We start from the raw sequence: 21,438 nt of genomic DNA, 5'->3' as shown, positions 1-21,438 counted from the left end.
ACAGCTGAGGCTAACGTTAGCAGCATGCCTGCAGACAATGCTGAAGAAGTTAAACTGTCCATGAACGCTGAAAGATTATGTGAGGAATTGACAACTTCATCGACATCTTCAAAGAAATATGTCCAAATAAAATATGTTCGAAAAAACAGAAAAATATGTGCTATTTTAAAAAGCATGTTTATTCTGCTATAATAAGTTACCCTATTTCCCTACAATATGCTCACAAACCACTATGTTTACTTTGAGCTGGGTCTAACGGGTCATTTGGTATATTCTAACTAGCTAAGGCTTTTCTTGGGTAAATAGCAAAGCACTTTGTAAGTCGCTCTGGATAAGAGCGTCTGCTAAATGCCATAAATGTAAATGTAATGTATACTGTTTAAAATGTGTTTCTTACTTCCTGTAACACCGCAATGAAACAAAGGTGCAGAACAAGATTTAGCGCTGCGTTATTTCAACACATCAAAAACAGCACAAACACTTAGCACTGTGTAGCTAGCAGCCGTAGACTAGTGCACACAGCCCAACTGATTTAAAGGATATAAACCACTTGCTACAGCTGGCTAACTCACGATTATGTAAATGATAGTGTAAAATGTAATGTGTAAAATGTGTAACAATGTTGAAAATGATATTTTTAAAATTAATTTATTTTATTATTTTTACAAAACCAAATTCCTGATACCAGTATCAACTCAGATTTGAATAGAACCCACCCTTAGTAGCATTAACATTTTTAAAGCTGTAAGACACTGAGATTCGGCGCATTTCCTGCTTTATCATCTTGGTTACGTCTCCAGCAGGTTCTTCTGAAACTATCCGACTGCTCTCCCGACCTCACACAGATGAGGGACACAGCTGCCCCGTGGCCTGGGAGAGACTATCAGCCTTGTTTGAAATATAATTTCAGAGAGGTAAATGGAAAGAGAAGGAGTTGAGGGCGGGGGCGGAGGGGGGGTTGTCCCGCTCCCTTTTGGAGAGGCTCCTCATTTCTGCGTGTATCAGTTGTGACCACTGGATCTATCCATCTGCGTTAGGACTGCGAGAGGTGGCCGTGACAGTTTGTGTTGGGCCTTGTGCTTTGGCATCCCTCATATTCTCCCCGCAGGCACAGGCCATCCATCTCTGTCTACTCTCCCTCTCTTCTTCGCACTCACACGCTGCTTCCCTCATGATTACTTTTCCTTACCTGGCACCCTTCGACCTCCACCTGATGTTGACAAGGGGAGACCCTTGTATCAGCGCTGCAGGGCCACATGGTTATAGACTTGGAAATGCATTACCAGCTCAGTCTATTAATAAACAGATTTTCTGGCATTCACTCATCGCCTCCCACCAGAAATACCATTGCCATTGTCTTACCTTGTTCTGTATTATGAAAATGGCTGTTTCTTTAGTTATTTTTGACAAAAGTACATTACATGGCTTGAAATGACAGCAGTGTACTGTTTTTATTGTGCTGATAGGACCTGTTCTTAACTTTTAAAGAACTTTACCGTAACAATGTTAACGTAACAATGTTAACGGAATAATATTAATGTAATTGTATTCTAAGGGGTTTTGGACTGTTTCTATTGGTTCATTCATTATTAAAATGTTTACAGAGAGACGCTATACGAAACATAATGCTGCTTACTTCAAACAGTACTCCGAGGCAGGGAGGCACCATGTCCAACTTGCCTGCTGAGATTCTGCCTTTTTTAAAGGCAGTGTAGCAGTATTCTTCACTGCATTACATTTTCCATGTTCCTGAGCGTCAGGACTGATCCAATTAAAAGAGAGAAAAGGCAGAGAGGGCCAGCATCTGTGCAGTGGAGGTGAGAGATTTTTATTGAAAATTTTGTTTCTGAAATGTGGGAAAAAAATCTTGCCTCCACAGAGCTTCTTTCTGTGAGATGACTGTTAGGTTTTTGTAGAAATGTTTGTAGTTTTGTAGTATAAATAGCAGTATCCTAGCCTTAAAATATATATATTTTTAGATGAACATGTTACTTACTAATAACTACTCTATTACAGCTTAAAACAAACAGTTTTAGCACTGAGCAGAAAGGCATAGAGGTAGCCAGTGTATAGCCAGTGTATTTCTTTTCTTTCTTTTCTTTTCTTTTTCAATTCTACAAGTAAGAGAAACAGACAGTTTTATAGATTCACGTTTTTTTGTTCCGACAATAATAAGTAAATATCAGCGCAATACATTTCACAAATTAATTTGCATTCATGGCATTTTGCTTAAGCATAATGACTTACAAAAGTGCTTCATTTGTCACTCAGAAAACCTCCCTAGCTACTGTGAATGGGCTAGAATCCATAAAATACACCAAGCTTAAATCCTGCCAGAAAACAAAAGTCAGTACTGTAACGTAGATGCCTGCATTAGCCTCATAGCTCCAGTGCATAACTCCCATGCAGAAGTAACAGGAGCAAACTTTAACTAACTCTGGGCTAAGAAAGTTGTGTTAATGAGGTTTGTTTTAATCTATTCCTTGGAAGGATTTGTTGGCAAGACTGGCCTTCATTCCACTATTAATTTCACCTTCTTGAACACACATTAGTTGAGTATATTTGCACAAATGTTCAACCTCAGGCTTGTCCGTCTCATGACCTGCTAAGCATGTCCGCATTTTTTACATCCTTGCATCTACCTTCCCATGCTCTGGGATGTGCTGAAACCTTATAAAATCTCCCAGTGCAGGGTAATAGCCAACCCTAATGATTCCATCCTCCCTTAATGCTCCTATTTCCCCTCCACACAACTCGCAGTGTCTTGCTGAGGAGGTCCTGATCAGGGTCTGTAATGGGATAAGAACTGATCTGACTTCCCCCTGCGCTGCGTGTGGTGTAATTGGAGTTTGATGGGGGAGCCTAATTGTAAATGGGTTTTGTATCACTGCTCGTTTCCGCTGATGCCCAGTGAAGGCTGGTTGGAGAACGTGTTGCGTGCCTCTGCTGAAGCCCCATGTTCACACACACACACACACACACACACACACACTCACTCACTCACTCACTCACTCAATCCGCACACTCCTCTTACCGCATTCCCATGTTTCTTGGAAGTTGTTCATGGAGTGTCTGTGTGAGTTTCTGTAAATCAGAAACTCTGATTTAAAATGCTTTTTATAAATATTGAACGAGCAGCCCACACAGAATACATAATTTAATATGTGATTCATTTACGGAGGAGTCTAGTTTGGATTTACTCTGCGGTCCCCAGACGTTCTGTTTCTGGGCCTAAACCATAAATTAGAATTGTAGCTATAATGTGCAGTTTAACATTATGAATAGGGGAGATGAGGGCACTACCCAATACATTTAGAGCTGTTCTTAATCATTTTAAAAGTATTAGCCAGATTACCTTTACTTTTATACAACCAAATGTTACCATTTACCCCGCCACAGCCATTTGGGCTAGTTGAAACCCTGGCTAAAAAGTCTGGTAAATCCTTGCAAACACAAAGACTTCAGGACAGTTCTGTGTTGTTTGGGCCAGATCTGCACCCTAATCAGAAATCAGCAGTAAAATTTAAATACATTTTCTTTACATGAAATATGGGGAAAAATCAGAGCTTCTTTCTGTGAGATGAATGTTAGGTTTTTGTAGAAATCCTGTTTTGTAGTTCTATAATTAGCACTATCCTATGTTTTTAGATGAACATGCTAATTACTAATTCTATCACAGCGTAAAACAAAGCACTGAGCAGAAAGGCATGGAGGTAGCCAGTGTAAAGAGCAGCTGGTGTAACAGTGGGTCTATGCTTTAAAAAAACTCAAACTCAACTTTCAATGAATTTATTTGGACTTTTTTAAAATGATGCTATTTGACAAACACCAAGAGGGAATTCTGATTTACAAATCCCTCAGTCTCTAAGGTAAAACTGGAGAATTGTCTTTTCAGTGGTTGTAAAAAATGACCGAAACAAGTTCATCCTGAATTTGAAAACTCAATAAAAAGTCAGTGTTGCATTTTACACTGTATTCCTGCTGATATATACATCGATCGCCCATAACATTTATTAGTACATTATATTATAATGCAGAATATGGTGCAGAATATTGAGTAGGTCCCCTTTGTGCCGCCACAACAGATCTGACCATTCGAGGCATGGACTCCACAAGACCTCTGAAGGTGTCCTGTGGGATCTGGCACCAAGATCTTAGTAGCAGATCATTTAAGTCCTGTAAGTTGTGAGGTGGAGCCTACATGGATCACATCAACAAGCCTTAGGTGCCAATGACCCTGCCACAGGTTCACCTGTTGTCCTTTCTAGGACCCTTTTTGGTAGGTGCTGACCACTGCTTACCAAGAACACCTCATAAAACCTGCCTGATGGTTTGGTTTCAGTCTTCACAGTTAGTTTGGTCCTTGTCAAAGTGGCTCATCACACAAAACATCTGCTCCATTTTTGCCTTGGAGTTTTATGAAATGCCATGAAATCACAATTAGCGGAAGATCTCGTGCGACTGTGGTTTATGTGGAGTGCTCTGGGCACCTGCGCAAAAAAGGTCAAGAGGTCCAGTAGCCTGCCTCTGCTGACCAATCAGATCAAAGGTAACTTGGGCCTTCAGTGACACCTGTAATGGAGGAGGGGGTAGTGGTTGTTGTCGTTCACAAACTCCACAAAAAAGTGTGCTTGGCAGGCTGTGCTGCAGGATTTGTGCTCACATCTGAAGGCAGGAATCCTCCAGAAGATCATCTGGACCATGAAGAAGACCTGTAGTTCTGAAAGCTTTGTGAGCTTCAGCACGCTGAGCAAGATTTTAAACAAAGCCTGGAGCGTTGTGCTGGGCTGTTGAATCTGTCGTGTTCAGATCAGTATCTCAGGAAGAAATCCCTGAACACCTTCGTTCCTGGTAGTTTGCGTTTTGTTGCATCATGTTTAGTAAGACAGGGCTTATGAGCACTGCATGTTTTTAGAAGGGAGAAGCTTACCAATCACGCTCGTGTTTATCAAAAGAGAAGGAAGGGGGGGTGCAATGCAGTTTGTGGGCAATCGCTCGTGGTAAAGTGCGATGTCTGTCTTTTACTGTCTGTCAGACAGCGGAGTGAGGCTGAAAATGTTTCTCAAGTCAAATACAGCAGTGCTGCTCGGCCATAAAAGTGGAACAGAGTCTCCTTGTAAGTTTTGTTGTCGAGAGGCTGGTAAGTCAATGGAGCATAAATCCTTACCTCAGCACAGAGCAGGGAGCGGCCATATTTCTCAGCCTAAATGGCGCGAGGGGCTGACTGAGGAATAAAAGAACGTGGAGGAGCATGTAAAAGGCTTCGGGGGAGGGATGGAAGTCTCTCTCTCTCTCTCTCTCTCTCTCTCTTTCCCGATGTGTCAGTATTCTGGCCACCTGTCCTTGGCATGATGGATTCTGAGAGAGCAGTCGTCCATTGCCATGCGCAGACTTTCATAGCCACGTATGTAGGTGATTTATGACTGCAAAATCCAAGGGGGAGTTTTCTGAATGTGTGAGAGATGTAGGCAAGGTTTTGTTAAAGGGCTGTCCTTGTCACTCTAGAGCCGTTTAGCTCAAACATTTCTTTTTCTCTAATTTTTCAGAATAATTTTAGATTCAATATTTAACAATGTTTAAATAACAACTGTAACAGCTGTACAATACACATTAGAAGTAACAGCTAAGATGATAAAGCCTGCGTGTACCTGGTCGAGTACAGCATAACCGGATCGCTCGCTCAAAACACTAGACCATCGCCTCACAACTCTTTAACGTTAGCCTTCTGGCAGTGACGGGTACTTTGAACATTACATTAGAATAATAATTCTAATAAAACCAAAAGATCAAAAGATCAGTCATCATTTTTGTTTAGGGTGTCCCGCACCGATCCAGGCATAGTTTAATGGATCGGGTATAGGCTATCTTAATTCCACTTCAGTTCTGACTCTTTGTGCTAACCCTGTTGTGCAGAGCGCCTTCTAATGACCTCAGTGCGCCATTATCAGCCAACAGTCACTTTAAGAAAAGTCTCTACTAAACTAAACCATTCAGACCAGATTGTCTCATTATAGAAACTGATACTGAAACTGGATGGATTAATCAGCAGCTCATCTGATCATCTGATTTATGTAAACAGACACAAAGATCGGATCGATACCGGCTAAATCTGCGCGTTAAGAGACTTATCGGGACGGGGGACAAAATAACCTGGTTGGGACATCTGATATTATATAATATCAAATAAAATGTAAACTATTTGTTTATATTTGGAAACAGGTGGTTTATGCAAATGTGAATTGTGTTATTTTGCTATATAAAATATTTCTGTGTGTTTGCAGCATCTTTCTTTTTCTGGGTTTTGTGTTTGTGTGTTCTCCAGGATCCTCGTGGATGATCCTTTAGCCCTTTCCTCTTCCCTGAAACATCCACAGTGTCTCTTCTCCAGCCTCGTCTATGAAAAGCAATCTCACATAAAACTGTCAAATAAAAAATTCATATCCACTCCACTCTAACTTTCTGCCAGCCAGGCCTTCACTCCTGCAGCTCCGTGATGAACAGCCGGCCGTCAAATATTAAACCTCCTCCCCACCCCCCCACACACCCCCAACCCCAGCACAATAAAAGAGTTTCTCACCTCTGCCACCTCCAGCTCAGCTCAGCGCTGATAGCAGGAGAACAGGGTGAGCTCAGCACTTCTGCTTCAGACTCTGCTGCTGCTGAACGCTCTCCAGCCTGACTAAACCCTCTGCCTTCAACACACTCACACGCACGAGCGCTCTTATAAAGAACTGACTGCTGCTGAATTTCCTCTGACCAAAACTGTAGTTTCTAAACACACTTATTTTAGAACAGTCGGTTTTCTTTAAGCTTTTCTAGAAGCAGCAATTTTCACTGCTGATAAACGTGTGATGTTCCGTGTTTATTATTATCTCACTCGTCACTCATTGAAACAAGCTACTTTTAACAGTGTGTTTAGGAGTAGTTTGTGTTTAGTGGAGAAACCTTGTCTAGACTCTCTGGAGCAGATAAACATGAACCTATTGACACCATGCCTCCTAATGCCAGGCATGGGCTAGAGGGGTATAAAGCCCCCCAGCATTAAAGCTATGACAAAGTGGATCTGTGTCTTTTGGGATGATGTTGCTCCATCTAATACATTTGGGGTGAGCTGGGGTTGAGGTGGGGTGGTCATCTTCCAGCATTCTGTTGCTGAATACAATCAAATCCTCACAGCAATTCTCCAGAAACTAGTAGAAAGTCTCCAACAAAACTCTTTTAATAATGCACCTCTGAAGAAGCAATGAATAAGTCTTGTGTCCCAATACTTTTGTCCATGTAGGGTATAGATTTGACTTGACCTATTTATGATAATAAAAAATTGGTTAATTTAGTGTTGCATTTGTTTAGAGGCACTGCGAGTTTTAGAAGCATTGCAAGTTTGTCAGAAACAGCATCTCAGTCTCGCCTTCTATTGATCTGTAAAATCGATCACCTCAGTTGATGTTGTCTGACATGATCATATGATGCTTTTTCACAGTTTTGTTTTCATCATGTTCAGATGGTTGCAAGTTCTCAGAGGAGTTGCAAGATGTGCATGAGCCTGTATTGTGCATGAAAGTTTTCCAGCCTATATCCTGCTAATATTTGATGAATGGGGAATATTAGCATCATTCAGAGGTAACCGTTAGTAATTAGCACAGGCCTGTTTGTTGAAGACTCAAAGACCGGTAACAGCTTCCACCAAAAACCTCACACAGTGCCTCCACTGAGGTGTAATCCTTTTAGTCTTCCCACAGGTTGCCTGCCTGTCAGGCCTGCAGTGTGCAGAGCTGCTGTCTGTGGTGCTGAAATGCCTCTGTGTGGGCGGGCTGGGGGGCAGTGGCCTCGGTGTTGGACTGAGGTGTCGACCTGCTGCTCTCCATCAGACGCAGACATGCTGGACAGCCAGCTGCACAGGCTAGGGCTCTGTATTACAGCTCCATGATTTCTTGGCCTGAAAGGCAGTGGGAAGCGGTCTTGGCTGGGGCTGTAATGTTTTCGGTTATTTATTAGGGGTGCTGTATTCTGGCCCCGGGGCAGGTGCTTTGCCTCTTCTGTCAGAAAGCCATGCACTGTGATCAGCAGGGAAAAATCCATGCTGTTGTAAACTGACAAGACCTTTTTTTCTTAGATACATTGCAACTATTTTTTTCCCTTCTTCTTCAATAGAATTTTTTTTTTTTTTTTTTGGTTAGAACGGTTCCTGGCAGCTTTCTGCTCCCTAACTTTGTCCTCCTCCCTAACTTTGTGCAGATGCCTGTCATATTAAAGCACACGAGCTTAAATCTGAAAGTTGTTCAGCAGTTCTGGTAGAAGTGGAGTTCTGAGCTGCTTAAGACTTTGTTAATGCTCCGTGCCTTTCAGAGCGGATTCGGCAGAGGTGCGCTGACGGGAGCCTCTTTGTGTAATGAAAGCCTTTGAGAGGCTGCAGATATTCGACTGGAGCTTCAGAGACGCTTACGTGAAGCAGACACGCAGAGGCCGGGCAGCACAGACCACCTGCAGATGTGCAAACAAGCGTGGTGGAATGCAGGTGCACAGTTGCACAGTGCTCTGGTCTGTGTGTGCTCTCGCGCACTCTTTCTTTCTCTTTTTTCCCCCTTCTCTCGCTCGCTCGCTCTCTCTTTGCCCTAAATCTATGTTTCTCGCACTCTCTCTCTGTCTATATGTATGTCTCTTGCCTCTCCCCTCTCTCTCATTCTCTCTCTCTCTCTCATTCTCTCTCTCATTCTCTCTCTCATTCTCTCTCTCTCTCTCTCTCTCTCTCTCTCTCTCTCTCTCTCTCTCTCTCTCTCTCTCTCTCTCTCTCCCCCTCTCTCTCATTCTCTCTCTCATTCTCTCTCTCATTCTCTCTCTCTCTCTCTCATTCTCTCTCATTCTCTCTTCCTCTCTCCCCCCCCTCTCTCTCTCCCTCCCTCTCCCTCTCCCCCCCCCTCTCTCTCTCTCTCTGTTTGTCTCTACGTTCTGTCTCTCTATGTCTGTGTCCTTCTCTGTCTGTCTTGCTCATTGTCTGTCTCTCTACTCTCTTTACCACACCCTCGCTATTGTCTCTCAGTGTCCGTCTTGTTCTGTCTCTCTCAATGTTGGTCTCTTTTTTTTATGTCTCTCTGTCTGTGCCCTTTTCTCTCTCTGTTAGTGTGTGTGTGAGTGGGCAAGGTGGCAGGTGTTGTTAAGTTAAAGACATGCTGGAGCAGTCTCTGCTCAGATGTCAAGAGTAAAGTGCCCAGGCTGTGTCACCCCTCCATCTGCGCATCAGTGTAAAAAGCGGCCCACTTTGGCAATTACATACTCTCCGTCCCCTTGGCTGCCCTGGTGAAAGGCTCCACCTCAACAAATCATACAGCTCTCAGCACTCTCTTCCAGCCTCTGCAGCCACTGACTTTAGCTTCTCTGGGAGAGTGTGTGAGTGTGTGTTGGTTTTTTGGGCCTTTATGAGGACACTGAAGAGGTTTTGCTGGTGTTTATGCTTTTTTTCTCCACAAAAAGAGAAAGAGCCAGAGGATTGACTTACTGGTTACTGGATATATTCATTCACCGAGCACTTAAATAGGAACAGTATAGTTAGGTACTGGTTAGGGCCTCCTTTAGCTTTCAAAGCAACCTCAGTGTTTCGTGGCGTGGCTTCCACAAGAGGTTGGAAACATTCATCTGAGAGTCTGCTTCATGTGGACATGATTGCATCACATTGAGCAATGATTACAGTGGATTATGGCAGGATCTAGTGCAGCATTTGCGTACCTCATATATCTCCTGTTTGATGAATGCTGTAGCTTTGGACATACTCATCTCTCTGCGGTGCTGCTAACACACTATTCAGATTAGAAGTGTGTGATTTCTGCACCATGAGTGCAAAAGCTCTTCATCTTCCTCGCCTGTCCCCATGTCTGCATTAAGAGTGGTATGTACCTCCTTCAGCAGGCCATTTCAGACTGTTCACCTGGAGCCCACATCAATCAGCACTCTGAGCGCAAAACCCAGCCACATCTTTTAAAGATAAGAGCATGAGAGTAAGCAGAGGGAATGAAACGCTGTCTGTTTGCATCCCTGAACTGTACACACAGGCTCAGTGAAATGCCTCTCTCCTGTGAGCTTGTGTGTGTGTGTGTGATTTATTTTTCTCTCTGTTTTGACATCACCTCTTGTTTTCCTGAATATTACAGAAATGATGCTTTTTTTAATAAAGCGCACATTGAAGAGCTTGTCACTTTTTAAGCCTCAGAGGCTTAAAAGCTCAGGCGCACCGCGTATGTGACTGATTGGCCAGAGAACGCTGGTTCCTTCTCTAATCAAAAACGTCAACTTTGTGAAACTTTCAGCCTTTAGTGAAATACTGCATATATATATATATATATATATATATATATATATATATATATATATATATATATATATATATATATATAGATGTATGTATATATATATAGATGTATGTATATATCTCCAGCTCCACTGTCCATATATGAGCACTTTGTAGTTCTATAATTCCAGACTATAGTCCGTCTATATAGCTTAGCCCCCTTTCACACTGTTCTTCAATGGTCAGGACCCCACAGGACTGACCACCACAGAGCAGCTATTATTTAGGTGATGGGTCATTCTCAGCACTGCACTGACACTGACTGACATGCTGGTATGAGTGGATCAGATGCAGCAGAGCTGCTGGAGTTTTTGAACACAGTGTCCACTACCTGTCATTCACACACATTGGTGAAAAAATAGGTTCTTCTAAAAGGCTCACTGAATGCCAGCGTGGCGCTGTTACAAGTCACAAGTTACAAGTCAGTTGGTAAAATGTCTTCCCTCCTGCATATCCGTCCATCAACTGTGAGTGGAAGTGTTGAAGAAGCACAGCTACTCAGCCACGAAGTGGCAGATCACGTAAAGTTACAGAGTCAGGGTCAGGGCCGAGTGCATGAGTTCAGAGCACAGTGCATTAAAGTCTCTGACTCTCTGCTGACTCAGTAACTGCAGAGCTCCAACACTGCTGTTAGAGCTGCAAAGGGGTGGGGGGCATCTCCATGGGAATGCCTATGGATTAAGAATGGGATCTTATAACAGTTCCTGTAGGTGTAATGTGTGTAGGTGTCCTAATACTTTATTTTTGTTAGACCACTCATCACCTGAAAAAGATAATCAAACAAAACCTTTTAAACCATTTAATAAGATGGTGATGATTCACTGAATCACTTTCAAAAGATTCAGGCAGTCAGATCTGCAAAATAACCACTGACTGCTCTGATTTACTCAATGATGATGATGATGGTGATGAGTGCCTTCATCCTTGCCACATAGCTATTTTTATTTATTTTTTTATTCTCAACCACAGGTGTGTAGCGTGGAGTGATTTCTTCAGGCAGGTGTATAGCATGTAGTGAATCACTCCAGACAGAGCTTCTTGACTCTCAACTTGACCACAGTACACACGTCCAGTACACACCATGCTGCACACCTTTGCGCATGCTCAGCAGCATATGCACCTCGGGAATGTAGCTCGAAGTGTATCGCTCAGGACAGGTGTGTAGCGTGGTGTGTATCTCAGGACAGCAGTGAGCTGCAGTGTGCTGGTGTGCATGCTCTCTGTGGAGCGTCAGGATGGATGGTTAATAAAGCCTCTCTTGCTTTCGCCTTTTCTCTAGATGCTCTGCTATCTGCAACACCAGAAGCAAGCAGGATGAGAGACAACTCAAACAGTGCATGTCCCTCCACCCATCTCCCTCTCACTCTTCCCCTCTTCTCTTTCTCACTCTTCCCTATTACAGTCTTTATTATGCTTTGCTCTCCTCTGTTTTCCTTCAGTCTCTCTTTAATCCTCTCAGCATCTACAGATCATGTTTTGTAGCAGTGAGACATAACAGTGTTATCTTCTGTCCTCTGCCCTCTGAGAGTGCAGATTGTTGGCCTCTGTGTGTAAGCTGTGGATGTACATTGTGTGCCCACACACAGCTGTGCTAACACTAAACCATGCTACTTAGTCCCCCAGTTCAGTCTGCAGTGCTTAAACAGCCGGGCTGGGGTGTAGGTGCCAGATTTGCCCTGTCCAAAAATGCACTTCCTGAACTGTACTCAAAAAAATTAACCAGTGGGGTCGTTTGACTTGCACTCAGGAAAAATAGTGTCATCTGATTTGTGTAAAACAGACAAAATTTAATGAAAGTAAATTTATTAATTAAAAATGTTGATTTTTGATCCAAACAAAATGCAATACCAGTGACACTAATTGCTCTGAAATGTTTCAGTTTAACTTTGTCAACAACTGAATTTACATTTATGTAACCAGAGTTAGAGCCTGACTCTACTAATTTTGAGTGGCATATTTTAATGTAATAAATGGAGATTATTAAACAGTTTTTAGATGATTTGCCCAATAACTACTAATAGATATTGAATTTTAAAGTGTTTTTTGTTTTTGTTTTTTGCATGACTGAGGTTTAAATTCTACATTTTCAAACATTAACAGTGTTTACATTCACTGTATCTCTAGTGAGACACTCGAGTTAAAGGAAAAGTTCCAAATCAGATTACCAAACCATGTTAGTGTGTGTTGTGTTGGTACAGGTGGATCAGACACAGCCGTGCTGCTGGAGTGTTTCAACTCACTGTCCACTGTCTATTAGACAGTCCTACTTGTCTGGTCCCTCTTGTTGATGTAAAGTCAGAGACAGAAGCTGCATGTGTTGGTCTTCCTCTAGTCCTTCATCACTGGTCACAGGACGTTGCTGCCCACAGGACGCTGTTTGCTGGATATTTCTGACTGGTGGACTATTCTCAGTCCATCAGTGATGCTGATGTGTTTAAAAGCTCCATCAGCACTGCTGTGTCTGATACACTCGTACCAGAGCAACACACACTACTAACACACCACCACTACCACGTCAGTGCAGTATATAAACAATAATGTCTGCTCTGTGGTGGTCCTGTAGGGTCCTGACCATTGAAGAACACAGTGAAAGGAGGCTTAATGGAGTATACAGAGAAACCGATGGACTACAGTCTGGAATTATAGAACTACAGAGTGCTCCTATTTGGTCAGTTCTGATCAAATGTGCCAATATATATATTGAATCCCTCAAGCGCCGGTTATCGACATTGAAAAGTGTTTGATTTCAGTAATTGCTGTTATCATTTAATCGGCCAGGCCAGCTCTGAAACCTTCTCTGCTTTGACCTTCATGATATAGAAGAGCAGTGCCAGGTCCCGCTGTGCTGTGCCGTGCTCCATGAACGCAGATGAAAAATTCAGTGCCCTCCCGGAGCGCAGTGAGCAGCGCGTCCCTCCAGCACTTGCAGATTGAAGCTGATCTCGACGCTGCTTATGGATTCATGGGCAGAAAGAGAATGGCAGAGGAGGCCAAATCAAACGCGACAGGCACAGAACGAGCTCGGGCCAGAGTCTCGTAGCCCCTTGTTACAGCACAGACCATTAACCAATGAGAGAGAGGCAGAGAAAAAGGGGGAAGCAGAATCGTTGTACACCACCTGGCTTCAAGTTCAGACAAGCAGCCCCCCCAAACCCCCTCCACCCTAAAATTCCCCTCTCTGCACTGCCCACTTTTCAATTTTCCTGCAGAATATTAATCTTTAATAGGGTAATAATTGTGCTAGCATATTTGCTGTCACCCACCATTAGGCCAGATTAATTAGGCCATTTAGTTTAGCTTAAGAAAGTGTCGGCCATGAAGAATGGTGCGTGTGAAGGCAGAAGGCTGTGATCAGCGCAAGCTGCTTCATCCCATCTGAAATCACTTTCTCTTAGTCTCCTGTCCCTCAGCTCCTTGTACACGTGGCCAACGCCTCTCGGTCTCTGGCAGTTAGCCGCAAAGGCCATTATACACTGAACACGATGCAGCTAAATTTCAGACATTATCCTCGATATTTCTGTTTGCTGGGACGCACCAGAACCAGAGACGATCACATTAGGCTAAGAGAGTTATGTCATATGCTAAAGTTAAATTTAAAAAATTTAAATCTAAAGTTAAATGCGGTTATGATCTGGCTCCACTGCAACTCGGTGACCTGATTATCAGGTATGCTCCCTCAAAAGCCCTCAGGTTAGCCTACAGGAATATGCTGGTCGTACCTGCTGCCTGGCTTAAAAGTGGAAAGACGCTTTCATGCTGTGCCTCTCCCATTCTTTCACATCCCAGTGGTGTTCTGTTGGATTCAGATCCGGTGACTGGCTGGCACACCAAGGAACGCTGGACTCATTTTCATGTTCATGAGATCATATTGAAACATCTTTTGCTTTGAGTCATGGTGCATTATCACGCTGGATGAAGATGGATAAATTGTGGCCATGAAGGGATGCACATGGTCTGCAGCAGTACTCAAATAGGCTGTGGCAAGCAAGCAGTGATTGGTTTTAACAGACACAAAATGTGCCATGACAAACAGTGCACCACCTTTAGGCATGTCACAATAAACACATTATTCATTTATTGGACATCATATGGACGTGACCTCAATCATTTCATCAAGGAATGTTGACTTTATTTTATTATTTATTTAGGATATTTAAGCATTTATTTTACGATTCCAATTTCTGAATATTATTTATGTAATGATCTTAAAAAGAGTGCAATTGCATAATTATGCTATTATATTATCTTTATCTTTATAGAGGCACACACTTTGTTAGTACAGTTATATTATTTATTGTTAAAGTAAAACACTGGTCTAATTACCTCCACCAGCCTGGACTTTTGACACGAGGCAGAGTTGGGTCCATGGACTCATGCAGTTGGTGTCAAATTCTGATCCACCATCTGTGTGTCTTGAGAAACCAAGATTCATCAGACCAGGCTTTGCTCTTCTGGTCTTGTCTCGTTTTGGTCTGTGCCCCCTGTAGCCTCTGCTTTCTGGTCTTGGCTGATGGAAGCGGGACCCAACGTCATCTGCTGTAGTAGCCCATCTCATAACTCTCATAACAGAGTGGTTATCAGAGTTACTGTAGCTTTTCTATTGGCTTGAAACACTCTGGCTATTCTCTGTCGACCTCTCTCATTAACAAGGTGTTTCCGTCTTCAGAGCTGCAGCTCACTGGAGTTTTTTTCTTAGAATAGATGTTTTTTTTTCTTTCCTAGAGTAAACTCCAGAGACAGTCGTGCTGAAAATCCCAGGAGATCAGCAGTTATAGAAATGCTCAAACCAGCTGATCATCTAGTGGTTGACGTAAAATTGTAAAATTGTAAAATTGATACCACAGCTCAAGTAATTTTTGGTTGTCCACCAATGTTGCAGGTTTTTTTAATGACGATGAGAACGGAGTTAACATTTTACTTCATTTCTTTTCTCTCCTTTTTATCATAATTTCTCTTTGTTCAGAGGTGGTAAAGTTCTGGAGCATTGCCCCATCCTTTTCCTCCCGTGACCAACCACCTGCCAGACTCGATGTGTGTTTGTAAGCCGCTATCACAGCAGAGCACGCTGGTCTATCAAACCATTGTGCAGTTCTGTTACGAGCCCACTTTCGCCTCCTGCTCCCTCGCTGTAGCCGCCTGATTGCTTTGAGTGATTTGCATCTTGTGAAAATGCAGACAATTGTTTATTGCCATTGAGGTTTGCATTTAATTACTTTCCTCCATTGGTGGACAATGATAGAGTGGTTAGTGAAAGTATGCAGGGCTTTTTGTATTGAGGCAGCGGAGATGTTGATTAATCTGCCTCACTCACTCCTCTAAATGCATGCAAACTAAAGCAGCCTCCGGCAGTGAGGGACAGCGAGCTTGTACGTCCCCAAAGTAGCGCTGAACTGGAGGACTTTGCCTTTGAGTTCTCCTTGATCGGTGCCGGTGATTAGTTGGCCCATTTGGAGCTGGGCAGGCCTGTGCCCTTCAGCCGCCTGCTGGGCTTTTTTAAATCGAGGCAGGGGGCAAAGCGCTGGTCCCTCAGGTCTTATAGAGCTTACTGAGTGTAACAGTCCATCTTTTTAATGTCCAGAAGTTTACATTGTTGAAGTTGTAACATCTACAAGCAATTAAAATTTAGTTTTTTTGTCTGCTTTCAGCTAGAGCTGCAAAACATCATATTTCCTCTCCTTGTGATGCTGAAATGAAAAAAGCTGATTAATAAACCAGACAGTCCTGTCAGCCAGCATAGCTTTTATAGCTCTTTCTCCATTTAATTAGAGGAATCTAATCTCTAGTAAGGTTTTTATTAACAGCAGTTCTCTTATTAATTGTCATGCCAAGTACCTTATAGAAAGTCTAGGGCTGTCCTGATTTACTGAGTCAAACTTGCTGATTCTCTTTGACTGGTCAGTGCTTAGTTCTGTTAAAGTTCTGGTAAGAAGCAGAGACTGGTGGGACACCCATTCATGGGACACCCATTGTTTTTAAATAGCGGCTTAGGACTAAACCCAACTATCTAGAATCGGGAAGAACGGAATGGAAGAACATAAGGCATAGCAGAACTTAAGGCATGATCTCAACCAGACGAACCAGAACTCTGTGGTAAAACTAGGGAAGAAGCCAATGATGAAACTCTGAACAAGACACAAGATTAGAGCAGAACTCAGTGGTAGAACTAAGAACAGGGCAAAACCCAATGGTATATCTCAGTGGTAGAACTCAGAACACGACAGAACTTAGTCGTAAAACTTTGTAAAAGGCAGAACCCAATAGTATATCTCAGTGGTAGAACTCACACCAAGTCAAAACATAGTGGTGGAACTCAGAACAGAGTAGAAGCCAATAGTAGAACTCAGGACAGGACAGTACCCAGTAGTAGATCTCAGTGGTAGAACGGTAGAACGTCGTGGTAGTGGTAGACAGGGTGGAACGTAATGGTAGAAATCAGATCAGGTCAGAACTCGCTGGTAGAACTCAAGACAGAACAGACCCCTTAGTAGATATCTGTGGTAGACCTCAGAACAAGCCAAGACCATAATAATTGAACTCAGAACAGGGCAGAACTCAATGGTAGAACAGGCTAGAACCCATTCATACTTCATAGGCAGTTTTTTTTCTGGGAGATGTAGGGGTCTGTTGTTGGTGTGTCACTGTACAGTTTGGTGTTCAGTATTCAGTGTTTGCCCTTATTCACCTTTTTGATTACAGGATTGATAAACAGTGGCAGTCAGAGTCTTAACAGACTTAACAGACCATGTCCACATTCTCCAAACTGTGTCTGACCTCTTTCTCCTCCTGGAGCAGATCTGAGATGTTGGCTGTCCTTTGCGTGTTGTGTATTTTTTACTGTGGGTAATGCAGAATCTGTGTCACGAGGGACTAAAAGCCTGTTGTTGTCAATAGCTGTATTTTTTCCCCGCGAGGCAGCTGAAAATGAGGTCCAATCGAATGGATATTAAAGTCACAATAGACTGCTCCTGCTATTACGACCTGTCAGCCGCGGCCCCCGCTCGCTCTCCCCCCTCCCTCTCTCGCCAAGATTAGTCTTCACTGCTGAATATTTATGCACTTACTGTAGGCTTAACTTCGCAGTCAGCGCAGATCCATTTCTCTCCCCCTTTCTCCTCTTTTTACTCCATCATGGCTGCTTTCTTAGGAGCTCCTCTCTGAAGATGAAGCTGCAGCTGACCAGTGCATCAGCCTGTCCGTGGGAATTTGAGGGATTATGTGGAGTGTGTTATTTGCTATGGCTTTCTGTCTTATCTGTAAAAGTTGCTAATATTTCTAAAATCTCTCTTTCTCTTTCTCCCTCTCCCTCTCTCTCTCTCTCCCGCTCTCTCTCTCAGGCATAGCTGGGATCCGGCAGGCTCGGGGGCAGCAGAAGCTCTTCACCATGGATGTGGATGAGGAGGAGAACATGAGTGAGTATCCGTGCACACCAGCAACTCACTCACACACACTTACAAGTGCACATACATATACACACAACCTAATATACACTCTCATGGATGCATACAGTCTAGTCCAAACCCCATTTACACACACTTATAGAAGGTTGCACACATATACAAACCTATATATGCAGCCTCATACTCACTCGTACAGTCTGTGTTCACACTAGACATGGTTCCCTCACGAAAGCGGCCATAAGATGGTCAGAAAATGAAAAGCTACAGCACAGCAGAACATTTTAAAATGTTAGCTAAAAAACTGTTATTAGCTGAACAGTCGGGTTGCAGTGCAAGGGGCTTGTGAAAAAAACAAGATGGAGGAACGAGTGCTGTTGGAATAAAATGGGCTTTTGAGTGAAATAAAGGAGGTGAATCAGAAATATTTAAATGATAATCAGTTAATGACCAAATCGAACAACCCAGAACAACACTAGAACATGGCAGAACCTAATGAGCCAAAACCTACAGTAGTATTGGAACTCAGGAAAGGGTAGACCTTAATGGTAGAACTGTGGATAGGACAGACCCTGATGGTAGAACTCCAAACAGATCAGAACTTCATCATAAAACTCTCCATAGTATAAACTCAGGACAGGGCAGAAGTCAACATTAAGTTTCAGGACCCTGCAGAAGCCAGTGGTAGAACTCAGGACAGGGTAGAACTGTAGATCGGGTAGTCCCTCATAGAATGAACTTCAAACAGGTCAGAACGTAATTCTAGAAAAATAATAGACACAGCAGGAACCAATGGTGGAATAACTCCGGGCAGTGCAGAAGCCAATGTTAGAAATCAGAACAGGGTGCAACTCAATGGTAGAAAGGACTTTAAGCGTGGCCGTAGAGATGGCTATGAAAGGTGACTTGAAATAAATCTGCATTGATGCCGTAGCCATGGAAATGAAAGGCTCAACATCAGCAACAACATCAGCTGGTGTGAAATCTTACAAATAAATACAGTGACTAAATTAACCAGCATTATTAAAAGGTTTGTGCTTTTTCTGTTGTAGGAAAACATTAGTCCACAGCAGCAGGAAGCGGCACGTTTCTTGCTGGCGTCCTGTCACGGTCCTTGCTTAAAGCACCTGGTGTAACAGCTAAGGCGTGCACTGATGGGGGGGGGGGGAAACAAGCCTAGTTTGAACACAGTCTAATACATGGCCTTATGTATCCTTTTGCACAGTCCCACAACACACCCTTATGTTGTGCCCTACAATGCACCCTGCACTTATAGACACCCCTTACAGTTTGATTTTCCCATGTTTCTCAATTCCCTGAGTCAAAACGTCTACAGTACAGTCCAAATAATGCAGTTTTTCAGAATGAACTTCATCATCTGCCCAGTTTCACTAGAAAGGCTTTCAAAAGATCTGAGCAAACTTTGAAGAGCTGATCATCAATGGTTTTGGAGGGAAAAGTGTAGAATTCCTCTACTATAGCACTATTCTTCAGTTAATTAAACATTCAGACTCCTCTCCATCTCCTAGATTTGGATCACATTCCAGTAATATCACTCACTAGTCAGGTCCTCTCTCGAGTCGTCCTCACACAATTGGAGTTAATTGATATTTGGGCAGATTTTGATCAAAGGGCTAAAGGAATAGACAACATCCTTTCAGAGTTTTTGAGGCCGTTGGCCGTATTCAGCTCAGTCATGAATGGAAGTGTGTGTAGATGGCTGCCAGGAAGAGCCGTTAACCCGGGAGAAATGGAGCTCTCCTTTGTCCCGTCACTTATGGGCTTCTCCCGAAAGCCGCTTACAATGACAGCCAAGGTCAGTTATTACCACCTCAAAGCGCAGGCACCAGTTTCTTATTTAGATTTTCTATAGATAAGCATGCTTTGATATTCCAGAGCTTTTCACACTCAGCCTGCAGATGATTCAGAGAGAATGCACAGGTCTGTCTGATCCGGTTTCCCTTTTGCTGTCGAGTGCACTAAACAGGGTCCGACAAATGAAGATGATGTAGAAAAAGAAAAGTCGTATCAAAACCTCATTTTATTTCCTCATGTTTTTATTTTTATACACCTTTTTAAAATGCCAACTGCCCTTTATATTGTAGGTGAATGTGAAGGAGAATAGTATGAGGTACTTGAGGTAAATCTTTATAGAAATCTGAAGCCATTGTCCACACATACACTAAACTTATTAAACAGCATTTTTTTTGTTGTTGCATTTTCTTAAAGTTTGTGGTTTTGTGACCGGTATGATGATTTATGGAAACAAGCTAAGGCAGACATTTGGGCATCGTTTACTAACGATACACTTTTTAAAAATTTAAAAGTAGTAAATATAGCCTTCAACCATAAAATTAAAAAAAATATTTTTTTGCAAATTCTGACCCAAATGTTGTTGTTTCATAATGTCAGAAGGGTTTGGATACTCTAAGCATTGCAATTGATTTATTATTTATTTAGATGTTGTTTTGGACAGAATCTGAGTTGTTCTTTGGGAAATTGGGCCCAGAACTGTTAGCTGCATCATATTTATATTAAGCTCTATCTGCTTTACATCATATTTATTTAAAAATCTTAATAAAGACTCCTGAGGCTTTTGGTTGGTCAGCATGAGATCTGTACCACCAAGAAAACTCTGAGAACTGTTTGCATGCTGGTAAACCCACATATGCCTGGCTAGAACCTATATGACCGCTTAACGGAGTTGAGAGGGTGGTGCATCATTCCAGTTCCAACACAGTGTTTATGAACGAGTCATAAGAAGGAAACCTTGACTGTGACCGAAGCTGAAACAGGATGGCTTCTATAGCAGGTTAATGATCCAAACCATACCCCAAAGTCCACCATGGACTACATAAAGAGACACAAACTACCCTGTAGATCGTAAAATAGACATTGAATAAAGTTTAAACAAGCATTGCATGCAAGATGACCAAAGAATATACCCAGTAGTCTAAAGACTTTATTTTAATACCTTTTTAAATTTATTTATGTGATAAAAGACAGAGTAACTGTACATTAGGGCTAGCTAAAAATATCATGTACAGAAGCTGTATTTACTACATCTCAATAAAATAGAAAGCCATGTTAAAGAAATAAAAATAGCCAATTTAGCAGAAGACCGTATATATCTACTGTTTATGTGAAGAGGAATAGAGGAATGGATGTTGATGCTTATATATGTATCCTCTATTAACACTTTTAAATGAAACTGGTGAAAACTGTGATTGGTATGCTGATGGTGTCGCACTGTTTGCAGGTTTCTATACCTCATTAAGTAAGGAAGAACGCTTCATTTAATTAAAGAGCAGAAGATGTGATTATGCTAATAACGAGTGTATGCTGTATGTTTACAATTAGCCCTCGTTGATTTAAAGCGCACCTCTTGTCACGCTGTGGAAGAGCGTGTAATCTGGTAGCGCATCAGCGAGTGTTCCACTCTGTTATAAGGGCAACTGAGAGAGGGAATATGAGGCCAGTCGCAGCCCCGGGGTTTGAGAGAGGCTAGGTTTGTAGGTGTGAGGTGTGTTTAATCACAGAATGCTCTCCGATCCAGATTAGTAGTGATACTCTCCCAGAACACAGAAATGACTGGCCTTTATGAAGTGGAGATAATTAGCACTCTTCCAGCATAGATGATGTCTCTTATAATCTGCCCTGAAACTCTGCTTGTGCTGTGAATGGCTTATTGCAGAAGTGCAGCAG

General features: G+C 42.5%; 1 protein-coding gene across 4 annotated transcripts in view; it reads left to right on the top strand.

Moving 5' to 3' along the window:
* Nucleotides 1-21,438, top strand: part of adarb1b (adenosine deaminase RNA specific B1b) — a 314,934-nt gene that overhangs the window by 269,407 nt on the left and 24,089 nt on the right. For 3 of the 4 annotated variants that reach the window (XM_072685609.1, XM_072685610.1, XM_072685608.1), the window contains one exon: nucleotides 17,674-17,748. The exons of the other annotated variant lie outside the window; for it this stretch is intronic. In XM_072685609.1, the coding sequence (XP_072541710.1) occupies nucleotides 17,721-17,748 (28 nt within the window). In that variant the 5' untranslated portion in view covers nucleotides 17,674-17,720. The remainder of the gene's footprint in view (nucleotides 1-17,673; nucleotides 17,749-21,438) is intronic. 4 annotated transcript variants of the gene reach the window in all.

This window comes from Salminus brasiliensis, chromosome 8, assembly GCF_030463535.1.
Source record: "Salminus brasiliensis chromosome 8, fSalBra1.hap2, whole genome shotgun sequence".
In the NCBI taxonomy this organism is placed as follows: domain Eukaryota; kingdom Metazoa; phylum Chordata; class Actinopteri; order Characiformes; family Bryconidae; genus Salminus; species Salminus brasiliensis.
The sequence above is the reverse complement of the archived record's forward strand: the minus strand, read 5'-3'. Positions and strand labels throughout refer to the sequence as shown.